Genomic DNA, 15,547 nt, shown 5'->3' on the forward strand with positions numbered 1-15,547 from the left:
GTCATACTTGAGCCTTCAGTTAAATTCTTGTCTTTTTGACAAAAATATTCTCAGCACCTCCAACCTTCTCTATAAAACAGGACAGGAAACCCAGGAACAGGGACTTTAGTTGTCTGACAGTCAGCTGTCCAAACGAAGGCAAAAAACATTTAAAAAAGAAGAGAATTGTATTTGATTGATTGACATTTATGTCCAAATTCTAAGTGAAACATGTATTTTCTAAATTGTGCTCTAAAAATTTTCACAATTACACAAAAATGAAAAAATATTTTAATGCTATGCTAACTATGCTAACTATGCTAACTATGCTAACTATGCTAGCAAAACCAGTTGACATCAACTGATCAGGTGACATATATGGAGGATGTAGATTCCAGTAATAAATAGAACAGTTCTGAAAATCAACTATTTAAAACTATTTAAAGTCACAACTAACTAAACAAACTTAAATAAGCAGCTCAGACATCTTACCTGTAATCTTACCTGTAATTAGCACCAAATCACATTCTTTCCTGGAAAGTTTCAAGAAATTACCAGGAAATAAGAGAACAGACTTTAATAGAGGTGTAAATGACAGTTAGGCAGCATTACACTGTTGCTCCATAACCACAATATAAAAGTGTCGACAGTTCAGACCTTCATTTATTTTCCTCTGACACGTTTCCTTTGCAGCAAACTGGACGCCTTCATCTACGACGCCGCTGTGCTGAACTACATGGCGGGAAGAGACGAGGGCTGTAAGCTGGTCACCATCGGGAGCGGCAAGGTGTTCGCCTCCACCGGCTACGGCATCGCCATCCAGAAAGACTCGGGCTGGAAGCGAGCTGTGGATCTGGCCATTCTCATGCTGTTTGGAGACGGTAAAGACTTGAATGTTTTCACTTGCATTTAAACGCCTCATACGTAGTGAAAAAGGTATTTAAAGCAATAATGATAATGTTGCCATTTAGTTTTTCTCTGTTGCTTGTTGACATAAAGTAACAAGTCATGAAATTACAGCTAAGAGCTTTTACATTCACTGTTAATTGCCACTTTAAATGGAGAAGTTTAACGAAGAGTAGCAATAATGATTTTAATTATGTACTATTTGTATTATAATAAACTCTCAGTGAATATCCTATAAATGCCCAAACATCATTATGCCATGCAGGAGGTATAATATGTGAATATCATATCAAATAGATATTTACAAAACATTACTATCGTATCCTTCTTTTACTTTGCTCAATATAAAAAAAATCATTTCTTGTCTTGAATTTGGTGTTCAGGAAACAAAATGATCACACAGAAAAGTTCCAGACTGATCAGTGCAGTGAGGTTGGTAGAGTCAGAATGGATTCAGCTGTGACTCAGACGGTGGTCGCCGCTGGTTCTAGTGACCTGCTGCTAGATCCAGATAGTCGATGATGCTGTCGAGCTGCAGAATGATGCCTCCTGAGCCCGGTTGGTACGGTCTAGTCCTCAAAGGGAAACTTTGGTGTTTTTTAACCTGGACCCTATTTTCCCATCTTTTTGTGTCTAAGTGACTAATTGGGACAACAGTTTTTGAAATTGATCCAGTATTGAGCGAGAGCGCCTCAGCCAGCAGCCGCAGAACGGGCTGCAATGTAATCCAACAGGACAACAGCTTCCTGTCGATGTACGTCCAATCAGACTGCTTGTTTCTGCCACTGACTGGCTCACATTGTTATTATTATTATGGAAAAGACCATACAGAGAAATGTGGCTCATAATTTATGGCTCGGTGCTGATTATTGGTACTAATCACCAACAGTCACCTGATACCTATTTTTATTATATTTCTGTTTATTTGTTCATAACATAGTAGGACTTCAGTACTACTGTAAGCTTACATTCAACTCAGTAAAGCAATTTAAACATTTACAACTTGAAAGTTCGTTATTGACATTTGAAACAGCAGTTTCATCACAATGTCCACTTACTTTTTTAATGCTTTCAACCATATCTGGAGGTCTTCTTCAGCTGATTGTTGGCTCAGTTTTCATGTTATCACAACAGGTTTGTATATGGCATGAAAAAAAGCTTTGGAAAAATCAAGTAAGTAGATCAGAGTGTCTGACAACATTATGGAAAAGACCATAATAAGAAATCAAACGTTTTTCTTTACCTTTTACTTATAATAACTATTTGAGCCTGTCAGTGGCAAAAACAAACGAGGACGGACGTTGATGATGCGCCGTGGCCCCGTCAGCTGCAGCACTCTCACTCAATACTGGACCAGTTTCAAAAATTGGTCACTTAGACACAAAAAGATGGGAAAATAGAGTTGAAAGGTAGCAGCTACTGTAGCAGTGACAGTTTGAGTGTGGAAGGAGTTTGTTTATTTGGTAACTCAGACATGGAAATATTGACCTCAACTGAAGATATGTAGAGGGAGCGCCGTGGACGAGATTAGTCTTGAAATGCTGAAGCCTCTGGATATTGTTCGACTGTTGTGACTGACATATTTCTTCAATGTCACATGGATTTCAGGAACGGGGCCCATGAACTGCCAGACCGGGGTGGTCAACTGATAAATCCAACAGAGAAACCTTAAATATACTCTGAGTCTATATCACGCGACCAAAGGCAGCTCATCAAAGGGTTTGATGGTGTAAACCACCTGCTCATGTTTACAATCTTATATCTTGTCTTTATTCTTATTACTGGTTATTACTTCTTACTAACTGGTTTAGAGGTGTGGAGACTGGTTCTCAGATGTGTCTGCTGAAAGCGATGAAGTCACCTAATAAGATAAAGACATAAACGCTGTAAGCACAGTCTCACTGGCTGTGAGAAGTGATATACTGGGAGTGCAGGAGTGGGCACATTTGTCCTGTTAGTGTCTATTTCTGTGGTATTGTGACACCAGCTGATTAATTCAACAACATGGTGGCAATATCATAAATATTCTGAATATTTATACAAGGAGGAGGTTGAATCTGAAGTGTGTGTACGGTGAGTCGAGAGACTGGTGACACCATCCGTAAAAAAATACTATATATGCAACAGATACTCTTTGTTTTGACCCCCAGCTGTTGTTGTGTGTTTTGGGTAGTGACAGAAAGAAGACAACAGAGTGTCTGGTGTCACTCAGTAGTGCACTGATCCACCAGGGTCTTGCTCCTGGTGTGGATCCACTTGGTGCCTCCATTAGAACGAGTTCTGGTCACGAATGACTCAGAGGAGACGTTGTGTTTGGGGTTGATGCAGGACACAGTGGAGGGACATCTCCCATCAGCGTGGATGGACTAGATAGAGACTTATGAAAGCCCCCACCCCCTTTTCCTTATTTTCAATGTTACACTGTCAGATGTTCATATTAAACATGTCCAAAGTATCAAATAATGAGGTAAACATACCTTTATATAGCTATATATAATATAGTATAGTATATACTATACCTATATATAGTATGTAGAAGTGATCCCCATGAGTAAAAAGCACCGGCTTCACACTGATCTTAACACTCAGTCTCCAACAGTTTTTTCTACTTTCAGCCCGAGCCGACATCGGCTCATGATGGACGTCTTTATATGGTCGTCTGCTGACACAGATTGTGAGTTCACTGCTCCGCAGTCGCAATGAGCCATGACTCAAGTTGAACTGTGAGTGTTTTTCCATCACACAGCAGGGCAAAGTAAAATAAGTAGTTTACCTGTTGGAGGTGTGCTGGTCGTCTGCAGCTCTTCATCAAACATCATCATCACTGTGGCTGTCTCTGCTTGTACTCTTCCTCCCTGCATTATTTCTAACTGATCCGCTGAATAAAGAGCTCCAAATATCTCCATATGTTGTTGTGTCGACCAGTTTTTAGCGCCACTAACGAAGCTCCACTAATTCAGTGAGGAACATGTTTCATTTCCTGTAAATTCTTCACAATAAAAGTCTACCATTATTTAGTCATTTAAAATCTTATAAATTGAAGCAGTAAAGCAGAAAATGTTGGGTTTTCATCAGCAGTAACTTAACACAACTCTGATATGGCCGCCCCTCAGCAGGCTTCCAAAAAGCTGGCCAATCAGAACAGAGTGGGCTCAATGGGAGGCGGGGCCTTAAAGAGACAGGAGTTAAGACTGCCTGTTAGAGACAGAGGCTGAACTGAGGGGCTGCATAAAGGGCCAGTAGAAGATAAATAAGGAGTTTTTTTTAACTGTGAATCATGCAAAGCTACTCTAAAAATATAGAGCTGGAAATGAGCATCATAGGTCCCCTTTAAGCATCAAGTACACCCATGTTATTGCAGTATATCCTGTACCTCTTCATGTATGACAGGAAAGGTCTTTCTGCTTATAGAGAGTGAGTGGGGTTCAGTGGGAAAAAGGGGCAAAGTGGAATAGAGTAATTTGACTTTTAACTCATCACCAGCCTACTTTTGCAGCACTTTTTGTATCTCAGAGAAAGTTACACATAAAATAAATTCTTGCCTTTGGAGAATACACCTACAGTTAGAGAGAGGTACAGTATGTTCTCCATACTGCTCACCATCTGCCAGGTCGCATATTGTATAGCACGTTCACACACACACTTGATGGCCTGCGATGTGCTATCACTTTCCATTCCGGCATCTGTGATGGATGAAGGGGTGAGTGCAGAGAGAACATTCACCTTGGATTAGATCCTCAAGAGCCAGATCGACTTCGACCTCGACATACACTGTTGGAAACCTCTTGAGTGATGTACGCTAAAGTGCCAGTCTGTGCATGTGTGTGTGTGTGTGTGTGTGTGTGTGTGTGTGTGTGTGTGTGTGTGTGTGTGTGTGTGTGTGTGTACACATGGGATACGTTTGTGACATGTGACTGTGTGCCTGCTTGAGTCTGTGCTCCCTAAAGATCAGGCAACATGTCTGCTTAAATTTACCGAATGGAAGTAAAGTCTTATTGTTCTGCCAACTGTGTACATGAGGCCAACACATCCGACATTAGCTCTCATTACTTCATGTCGACTGTTTGGCTGTCAACACACATACGTTGGGTCAGGTTAAGAGATCAGACTCATCGATGTTTGCTCATGTGTCACGTCCTGTTAGAATCTAGAGCGACGGCCTACTAACAGGAAACCGAGTGTCGCTACATGGGAACAGATACAGGATCAGGAGGAAAGAGGCAGAGGGAGAGAGATGGAAAACATAATGGATAAGAAGGATTATAGTAATATTGATTTCAATACCATGATAGATTCTGCATATTGATCAAATTCCTTTATCCAGTTTAAGTTGTTTCATATTGTTGAGTCAAAAACAAGCAGTGTACATCCAGGAGAGCTTCCATCTTGGCCTCCTCTCACTGAAATCTGCAGGCTGATAAGAATTTAATCATTTCTTTCAGAGAGAGAGATGAAGAAATCCTGTCTGTTCATTGAGTACGGAGCTGTAGCTGGGAGGCGATTAGCCTAGCTTAGCTTTTAGACTGGAAGCGAAGGGAAAACAGCTAGCCTGGCTCTGTCCAAAGTTAGAAACAGCACCCACCAGCACTTCTAAAGCTCATAACACATTGTGTTATGTTTGTTTAAAAAGTAAGTCCACACTAGAATTTAGAAGATTGAAAAACAGCCACACTGGCCTCTATAGATTGAAACCCAACATCACAGCTGGGTGTCGTCACAAGTACAACAGATCACACCTGACCACATCCAGCTGTGATGTAGCGTGGTACTATAGTGCCACACTACATCACTGCTGCTCAGGGTGTGGAAAAAAGATGATTAGACTGTTTAATCCATACACAAACAGTTTGTGCTTTTACAGGGAGTTGAGTCCTTTAACTATTTCTTGGCAAACAACAGCTGGGCACAATGACTTCCTGATGTCTTGTTGTCACAGTGAGGTTGCCACAATGCATATATTGCATCTAAGGCCCCCTAAACCCAAACATAGTTGTTTATACAACTCTGTTGTTTGCGTATCTCGAGAACTGTTCATCCGATCTCCTTCTTACCTGGCAGGTGTTTTGCTGGGGAATCAAGGAAGTGCAGTGTTGATGTGTGAAGTTGTTTGGATGAACGGTTCTTGAGAAATATATAAAAAAATACCTCATAAACAATGTTGATTTGCTTCTTCTTCTGCCCGTGGAGCAATACGGACAGCGCCACTCTGCCATCGCAACCCACACTGTGGTCAGAGGCGGGATCACATCAGTAGTGTTCATGACTTCTACTATGAAACTGTGTACTGTGAACGAAGCTTAGCATGTACATTCAAGACTTAGTGCTGGATGTCTCAGGCACATTCAAAAATATATAAAAATACTTCATAAACAGCATTGCTTATGCTTCTTCTTTTGTTCTCGGATTCAACGAGGGGAAATACGGACAGCGCCACTCTGCCATCGCAACCCACATCGTGGTCAGAGGTGGGATCACATCCGTAGTGATGAGAATGAACTGAAGAAGTTTAGAGAGTTAAACTCTATTCCCTTTCAAGACATAGGGCAGGATGTCTCAGGCACTACAGTTCATCCGATCAACCTCAGCTCAACTCAGAAGTATCCAGTACTCCAGATATTCTGCATGTGAGGCGTTTAAGGGACGAGCACCACTAGTTTCACAAGATGCTGAAACAATGAATAAAAATAGACACCTCCGACTTCCCTTCTTTCCCCTAAACATGTTGCTGTATGTTTTTGCCCAAATGTTTTTCTGTTTAGTGCTCATCTGCATGAAAACAACTAATCTAGCACTTTTCTTTTCTCACTGAGGTTGTGAGCAAATCTTAGTAAGAACTAGTTAACAGCTGTCTAAGATAAACTCACCCTCACTCATCTGCACAAACATCCATACAGACAACAGTGTTATGCAAGCATTGGGAAACTGTACATAGATCTCCTTGATCTCACACAGACACAAACAAAAAAACAGACCAATGGTGCAGATCAAACAAATCTCTCTGGACATGTCCTCCCCCCTTAGCAGTGCCCCCAGGGATGTGGAACTGAGGGGGACACATTTTAGGGCGGAAACGCTTGTCACATGACCACGCACACTTCCTCCCTGAGGACTGTCAGGTCCCAGCAGGCAGTTGTTTTTTTCCCACAACAAGGAAGGGTTAGCCTTGCATAAGCAATCCTTAATGAGGATGATCCTCTGGAGGCCGTTAAGTCAAAATAATGCAACATGACATTTGTTGCATGTACATAAGACCTGAGCTGTTTTTGGCATCAACTCCCCATCCAAAAAATGTGTCCTCCCTTTGTGGACTCACACTTACATGTTCAGATACCTACAGGCAAACCCATGTGAGTGCGCAGGCTCTCTCAGTCTCATGTACATACAAACGATACAGTAACCTGCATATATGTGTCTCTCCGTCCTACAGGTGAGATGGAGGAGTTTGAAGCCTTGTGGCTGACGGGCATCTGCCACAACGAGAAGAACGAGGTGATGAGCAGTCAGCTGGACGTGGACAACATGGCAGGGGTCTTCTACATGCTCGGGGCTGCCATGGTTCTGTCATTCATCACCTTCATCTGTGAACATTTGTTCTACTGGCAGCTGCGCTTCTGTTTCATGGGCGTGTGCTCCGGAAAGCCCGGGGTCACCTTCTCCATTAGCAGAGTGAGTGGACTTGTGTTTTATTTTAGATATGACCTTTGTCCTCCTGACAGAAAGATCACAGAAGTGGCTGTTTTAAAACCACTGGCTGTGGTTGAGGTGTATCGAGTCAGTCAGGGGATACGATGACTCACCTGACTTACCTGTGGCTTTTTTAGCTCAGGCAGTCATTTAACAACAAAACAAGAGTCAAGAGCATCCTGCAGTATACAGTACAACAATGTCAAAAAATGTCTCAGTCCTCCAATCTTAGTGAGTGGAGGACAAGATTATAATAATATAACTACAGTTGACCATCACTTCCAGGTCAAACTTCTCAAAGTACTTATTGGCTTCAAATACAGATGTGAGGCACATTTTCTTTCGGAGAATACCCATACTCTGATGAAAAATGAAGAAATATTTGATGGGAATAATTGCATTGAAATTTTTATATAGAATTTATTTTCATAAATTTTAATTTATTCAGTATTTAGGTTCACCCAGAAACATTTTGTTATGAAATGTATTTAACTGGAATTTATGTTGTGAAATGTAATAATTCATCACACAACAGTAACACAACTAAGCAGTGAAGTCTGTGAGGTTTATGGTGCAACTGACAGTAACTCTGAGCTTGTAATAACCTCATAAGGAATGAATAATATAATGTGTACTGTAACGATGAACATTTACTCTAAGTAAAGGTGTCAGTATGCTCCAACCAAACTAGTTTGATGGGCCTCACTGGAAGGCGGGAAGAAAGGCAGTGAGATAATACTGTCAGACAGTATTTCCTGGAGGGCAGTCATTAATTTTGCTCTCAGTTGTACACACGAAAATTAACAGAAGTAATTATGTGTAAAATGAAAAAAGAGAGTCCGAGGAGAGAAGTTAAAATCCTGCTGACTGTCTCAGGTTTGGATACCTGGTTACGCTGCATGAAGCTGATGTTCCTGTTGGATTATAGATAAAAACCTGTTTCACCATGATGTCACTAACCTTTCTGACTTTATAGGAGTCAAGAGTCGACATCTAGAATGTGGATCATTTACTAAAGCATCATAACCAATAAATAACTCAGGCAACTATTTAGAGACATTTTCACAGCCTCTTCACACATTAGGGGGGGGGGGGGGGGTGTTTGCATGCACATTGTCTCAGTTATTATTTGCCTGAAAAAGGACACCAGTGTTTATGTGCTTGGTGTTCAGGCTGAAGGGCTTCTAATTGTAATGTCATTTGGTTTACGCCTACTCAGACTAACCTGAAATAACTTAAAAGACCAATCTGGCCTCCAGCAATTAAGTTATTTCTTTATCCTGGTGCCTTTGTGCAGCGTGAAGCAGCAGTCTCATTGTCTTCAAAGCTATACACTTACTTCTGCTTCTTTATTATGCAATCAAACAAAAAGGTTTGCAGTCAGAAATAGATTTGAGAGTAGAACTATGTTTTACTGTGATTAAAATGCAAAAACTAAAAAACAAAAACTTTTGTTTGTGAAACAAAACTGTTGAGCTGAATTTCATGGGCGGCACCTACACTGAAAGATGGAAGACACGCCTCTATTGTAAGACACGCCTCTATTGGAAGACACGCCTCTATTGTAAGACACGCCTCTATTGGCCTTGAACGAAACGACAGCTCGGCAACATCCACAGTAAGTAAACGTCCACGAAGAAGACGGAGCAGGAAAGAGACAGAAAATCAATAAACAGAGAGAGAGACAGAGACAGAGAGAGAGAGAGAGAGAGTCCCTCAAAGGGAAAAGGATTCAAAAAGAGCAGAAGAATTATGACAAAAATATGGCATAAAAAATCCAGGTCCAGACACGTTAAAAAACACACCAACGCGTGTCGGCGTGCGCCTTCTTCAGGGCGCCTTCTTTTCACTGCACAGGTTCTGTCTTAGTAACAGCAAGAACGTTATGTTTGAACTTGTGCATGTAGGTCGCTTTTGTTTAACGATCTGTGATATAATGAGTTACAAGCAAGTGACTAGCTGATTAAGCTAAGCTAGCAGCTACAGGCTGACAAAATAATACATTTTTTGAACCCATTACATCACAGATCGTTAAACAAAAGCGACCTACATGCACAAGTTTAAACATAACGTTCTTGCTGTTACTAAGACAGAAGTTCTGTGTAAACGTACCTGTACATTGATTATCTGTCTCCTCCGCTCCCGCTCTGTCTTCTTCATTGGCTTCAAAACTCTGTTTACTTCCTGTGGATGTTACCAAGCTGTGACAGGTGTAGGTCCTGCCCATGAAATTCAGCCCAACATCAAGCAAAACTTTTGGATTCACAAACAAAACAAGTTTTTGATTTGCATTTTAATCACAAATTTACTGTTAGATTGTTGATTGTTTCAATAAAACATTTTTTGATTGCAATGTTGATAGTTTTACTCTCAAATCTATTTTTTAATTGCAAACCTGTTCTGTTTGATTGCATAATAAAGACAAAAGTAACTCCAAATAAAAGCTCTTCAAATGTGACATGGTGAGATTTACTAATGTGCTCCAGACTGATTCACTTGTTTGCTGAATCACAACATCTAATTTAAGAGCAAACACGTATCAAGAGTGTCGCTGCTTTTATAGCTTTCCATGTCTGGTTCAACGCTCAAGTTGCAAAGTGAGAAAGAAAAAATGTTAAACATAGTACAACCTTCAAGAAAACTGCAGTTCACACACGGTGCACAGAAAGTGTAAAGATGGACAAGTGATGAGACTACAAAGGGCCAATAAAATACAGAGAGAGAGAAAGAGATCAGTTAGTAAGGGTGATGATCAAAAAAACAGTAGCAGGACAAAAGCAGAGTAGAATAGAATAGACAGTAACCTCTGTTCTATTACCTTTCACTGAAGCCGTAGTAGCTATAGATGTAGAGAGATAAAGACAGACAATCCCATTGGAGTGGCTGCCGCTCACCGAGCGCCCGAAAACACAGATAAAACAGACACAAAGAGAGAACGGAGGCATAAAGAGAGAAGAAGGTTGACAATTCACATTCATGAATGTGGGTTGGCGACGGGAAAAGTGACTAAGAGACAGAAACTGTTTGTGACAAGTTGCCGCCTTTGAGGAACGCTGGCCGGCGCCACGGCTGGTGGGTAGCGTGTCCTCGACCTTTCAGATTTGGCTGTCGCCTCAACCGCTGATTCTCTCAGCCCCCGTTTAAACACGCATGTTTGACTTCACTCCAACCAATCAAAACAAACACGCTCATATTGATAAAGACAATGACATTTTTTAAATGGATGATTGTTATTGGTTGTGTCTGATCTCAATAGGAAGTCCAACAATAGGAAGTGCCAGTGGCACCAGTGTCAGCTGAATGGAAACGACATTGATTAAAGCTATTGATTGGTGATTACTTCACCCATTTCCTTATCAATCATGGCTTTGATCTGCTCCGTCCCTTCTCGCTCACTTCTCTCAGTCTGAGGAGGTTTACTGAGCAGCAGTCAGGGTTCATACCGTTCCCCTGAGAGAAGCCATTTATGAACTCAGCCCCTATTACTGTTTAATAGTGTGTAAACAAGAGGCTGGTCAGAGAGAACATGGCGATGCATTAACCTCTCTCTGCCTGTGTCTGTCTCTCTGTCTGTCTCTCTGTCTGTCTCTCTGTCTGTTTATGTGTCTGCTGTTCGTCTCTCTAACATCAAATCCTCTCTGGTTCTTGACTCTACAATTAACACACTTTCTTACTGTTTTTTTTTTTTTTTTTCTTCTCAATGGGGCATCATACCTTACCGCTCTTCCTCTTTCTTCCTCCCATGGCCTGTCTCACCCTCTCTTTCTCTCTCTACCTCCCTCTTCTTCTCCAATTTTCACGCTCCAGGGTATCTACAGCTGCATCCACGGGGTTCAAATCGAGGAAAACAAGTCGACCATAGACTCACCCTCAGCCACCATGAAGAAGAACATGAACAACACCCACTCCAACATCCTCCGGTTGCTCCGCACCGCCAAGGACATGACCGCCGTCCCGGGCATTAACGGCTCTCCGCACGCCGCCCTGGAATATAGCCACAGCGGTCGCGAGTCGGCTATCTATGATATCCAGGAGCACCGGCGCAGCCTGGTGGGCCACCCGGCAGACTGCAAGTCAGCGCCGCCCTACATACCAGAGGACAACATGTTCAGTGACTACATCAGCGAGGTGGAGAGGACTTTTGGCAACTTGCCCCTGAAGGACAGCAACCTGTACCAGGACCATTACCGGCACCACCACCCGGCCTCGGCTCTGGGTATGTCCGGCCCCCCGCCTAATAGGCCGCGTAGCTTAGGCAGCGCTAGCTCGTTGGAGGGGGGCATGTTCGATTGCGACAGTTTAGGGGGAGGCGTAGCACCCATCTTCACCACCCAGCCCCGCCCCTCCATGACTCACAGGAATACCAATAAATTTGACCTGATTGCCGGCCACACCCCCGCCGAACCCAACCAGGGTGGGTTCAAGGGAAGCAATGTGTACGGCAGGTTTTCTTTCAAAGGAGGCGCATCCAGCACGGGGCTCATCGGGGGTCACGACAGGTACTGTGGTGGAGGTGGGGGCGGGGCAGGCTCGGGTGGTGATGATGGGAACATTCGCTCTGACGTGTCAGATATCTCCACGCACACCGTCACCTACGGCAACCTGGAGGGCAACAACAAGCGGCGTAAGCAGTACAGGGACAGCCTGAAAAAGAGGCCAGCCTCAGCCAAGTGCAGACGGGAGCAGGACGAGATAGAGCTGAGCGGCTTCAGGAGGAGACCCCACCACCACACCGTCCACCACCACTTCCCCCACGGACCCCTGGCACACCGCACGGTCTCACCTCCCCTGGAGCGGAAACGAGGAGGAGGAGGGGGTAATTCTTCACCTTACTTATTCCGCAAAGATAAGGAGAACCTGAGGGATTTCTATGCGGACCAGTTCCGCTCCAAGGAGGGCAAGGCCAAGTGGGAGCAAGAGGGTGGAAGTGGAGGAAGTGGTGTGGGCGGCGGTAGCGGTGGTGGTATCTGTAAAAGCTTAGTACCTGTGGAAGACTTCCTCAAAGGTAAAGGCAAGAAGGCGGAGTCTAAAGGTGGGCTGGGCTCAGTGTCGGCAGGGCAGCAGGCCCACACCTGCTGGGAGAAGGGAGTGTCTGGGATGGGAGGGGGAGGCATAGCAGGAGGTGACTGGGAGTGTCGTAACTGCCACAGTGTGTGTCACCACGGCGGAGGTGCAGGAGGAGGGGGCACGTGCTCAGCTAGCGGAGTTGGGGGGAGCAGTAGTCGCCCCAGCTCCGCTACCTGCAAACGCTGCGACTCCTGTAAGATACAGCCGAGCAACCTTTACAACATCAGCGAGGATAATAACATGGTGTTCGCTGGAGTGAAGAGTAGCGTAGGACCCGGCCAAACACAAACTCAGGCACAGCGCAGGAAGCTAGGGCCAGGTGGGAGGGTGTTACGGAGGCAACACTCATATGACACATTTGTGGACCTGCAGAGGGAGGGGGCAGGCCGCATGGGAGGGGTCGGGGGGGGCGTAGGGGGGCAGTTTCCTCAGCCCCGAAGCGTGAGCTTGAAAGACAAAGACCGCTTCATGGAGGGCCCCAGCCCTTACGCTCACATGTTTGAGATGTATGCAGGTGACAGGGAGTCGTCTCCCATGTTTGGAGGAATAGGGGGGGACAGGGCCAAAGGAGGCTCCTCCTTCAGTTTGTACCGAGGAGGCGAAGGTGGGTTGCATCGGCGGTCGGTGGGGGAGAGAGACCTGAGGGACAGAGATAGAGCTATGATGGGAGGTGGGGGCTGTGGTGGTGGTGGTGGTGGTGGTGGTAGCAGAGGGGCCGGGACTTACTCCTTGTCTAAATCTCTCTACCCAGATAAGGTGAACCAGAACCCCTTCATCCCAACCTTCGGCGACGACCAGTGTCTTTTACACGGTGCCAAACCGTACTACGTCAAAAAGCCACAGACGCAGCAACAGCAGCAGCAGCAGCAACTACTCAACAACAGCCGAGGAGGAGGAGGGGACTTCCGAGGCTCCATGGGAGCAACTTCTTATTTGCCCGCATCAGCCACAGCTGGGGTGATGTCCAATGTGGCCCCCAGGTTCCCCAAAGAGCTGTGTCTGGGCGGGGTGGGGGGGCCCATGGGGAACCACCACGGCGGGGCCAACAAGCTACTGCCTGTGAGCAGGGACACGTTAGGTTTGGGGCCAGGACAGAGACCCTTCAATGGTGCCAGCAATGGACACGTTTACGAAAAGCTCTCCAGCATCGAGTCGGACGTCTGAGGGTGAAGACGGGCGAAGAAAGAGAGAGAGAGAGAGAGGAGATGAAGTGGGTGAAGAAAAAAGAGGGAAAAAACAGAAGCAGCACAGGCTGACGACCTCTCCGTGTGAAGAGAACGAGGAGACACAATCGTGTGTGTTTTGTTCTCACTCCACTAAATCGAAAGAATTTTGGACGATGCACAGAGGCCACTGCAGTCTGAGCTGTGGTGAAGTCCGGCGGGAGACGAGTTTTTAATGAGAAGAGAGGATTCTGGTGCTGCTCCAACGCTCAGAGAAAGATAGAAAGGGAGGGATGGAGGGAGGGAGGGATGGAGGGAGGGATGGAGGGAGGGGGGAAAGTGAAATCAAATCTCCAGTCTCTGCTCTCTTCACGTGCTCATTGTCTTTCCCTCCCTCCTGCAGTTCCTTAACACCAAAACAAACATTTTGTTTAGCAACGGTAATACAATCATGAATGAGAATCAACACTTCTGTTGAAGTAACAGGGTAAACTAACAATAATTGTATTGATAATGTTAATAATATTATTGAATATTATTCCAGTGTTTAATGATGATCGGTTTGGATTGTTTTTCAATTTTATTGATTTAAATAGTTCATGTTACATATTTGTATGATGTTAATTCTTTCTAAGCTTACCAATATTACAGGAGACTGGTGGACCGCTTGTCACTACAGATCTTTTTTTGGGTTCCTGTAATTTGGACTCTTCTTTGCTATGAATTCTTCCTCCATGTTTGATTTTTTTACTTTTCTTATGTTCGAGTGCTGTGAAGTGTATGTGAAAGGCATGACTTGCTAAGTACATCGTATGTACTTATAACTTTGCAAAGAAGGTCTTTTTTTTTTTCCGCTGCAGAAGCAACATCATCATACTGATTTGCCGTTTCCTCTCGTTTTTTTCCGCTTGGCAGCACCAAATGGGTCTTGCATTTTGAGCTGGATGTGCCTTAAAGGATTAATACTGATTTTCTACACACGAGATCTCTTCTGTTGGTAAAACGAATCCACCTGCAAACAATTAGTTAATTGATTTCAACGTAAAATCCACCTGAAAACAGTTCATAGCAGGATGAGAGTGCTAGTGTTTCATGATATTATTACACTTGCAGGCATTTCAAATCTGTCAGATTTTGTTTTACATAGAAAAATACAGTAAATTTAAATGTATACCCACATCCCCAACAATAAAAGTAACCAATAGCAGGAAGCCACAGTGCCACGATGAATAAACATTCCTGTTTCACCCAAAAGTCTCGTATGACGGAGCTGCTGCATATGAGCCCAAAAGACTTAGAAATAAAATGTATATGGTTCCTCTTGTACTATTAACTCCACTACACGTTCATTTCCTTGAAATCATTTAGTGAGAGGCTCTACAAGCCGTATCACTCCTCACCTCCTAAAACCCTCTCAAGTCATTTTTGCATAAGAGATGACCCGGAAACCTACTTCCCATTAGATACATGCAAATCACATTTAATGTCCGCTTGTTCATCACGGTGTTTCACTGGCTTTGACTCAATTGGCCGTGACAGTTTTGCTGTTCGGGAAGGGGACATAATGGAGTCTTGGAGTGAGACCTCTGTCACTGTGATGAGCAGCCTGGCACGTTAATTATGTCATGATTACGGCTGTAAGCCCAGTGATGGGAGGAAACACAAGAGGACTCGATGGTGAACATGAACTATACATGAACTTATAGTTTCAACAGTTCTAGTCCTAAATCACCATAACTCACTTCACT

The 15,547-nt window shown here is 44.0% G+C and overlaps 1 protein-coding gene across 7 annotated transcripts in view; it reads left to right on the top strand.

The window, feature by feature from the left end:
• Nucleotides 1-14,084, top strand: part of grin2bb (glutamate receptor, ionotropic, N-methyl D-aspartate 2B, genome duplicate b) — a 99,529-nt gene extending 85,445 nt beyond the window's left edge. For 5 of the 7 annotated variants that reach the window (XM_042399406.1, XM_042399397.1, XM_042399422.1 and 2 more), the window contains 3 exons: nucleotides 673-860; nucleotides 7,313-7,551; nucleotides 11,377-14,084. In XM_042399406.1, coding sequence (XP_042255340.1) covers nucleotides 673-860; nucleotides 7,313-7,551; nucleotides 11,377-13,800 — 2,851 coding nt within the window. In that variant the 3' untranslated portion in view covers nucleotides 13,801-14,084. The remainder of the gene's footprint in view (nucleotides 1-672; nucleotides 861-7,312; nucleotides 7,552-11,376) is intronic. The other 2 variants (XM_042399434.1, XM_042399441.1) reach the window with 2 other exon arrangements.
• The last annotated feature ends 1,463 nt before the right edge of the window (nucleotides 14,085-15,547 follow it).

Source organism: Thunnus maccoyii, chromosome 2 (assembly GCF_910596095.1).
Source record: "Thunnus maccoyii chromosome 2, fThuMac1.1, whole genome shotgun sequence".
NCBI classification, from domain to species: Eukaryota; Metazoa; Chordata; class Actinopteri; order Scombriformes; family Scombridae; genus Thunnus; species Thunnus maccoyii.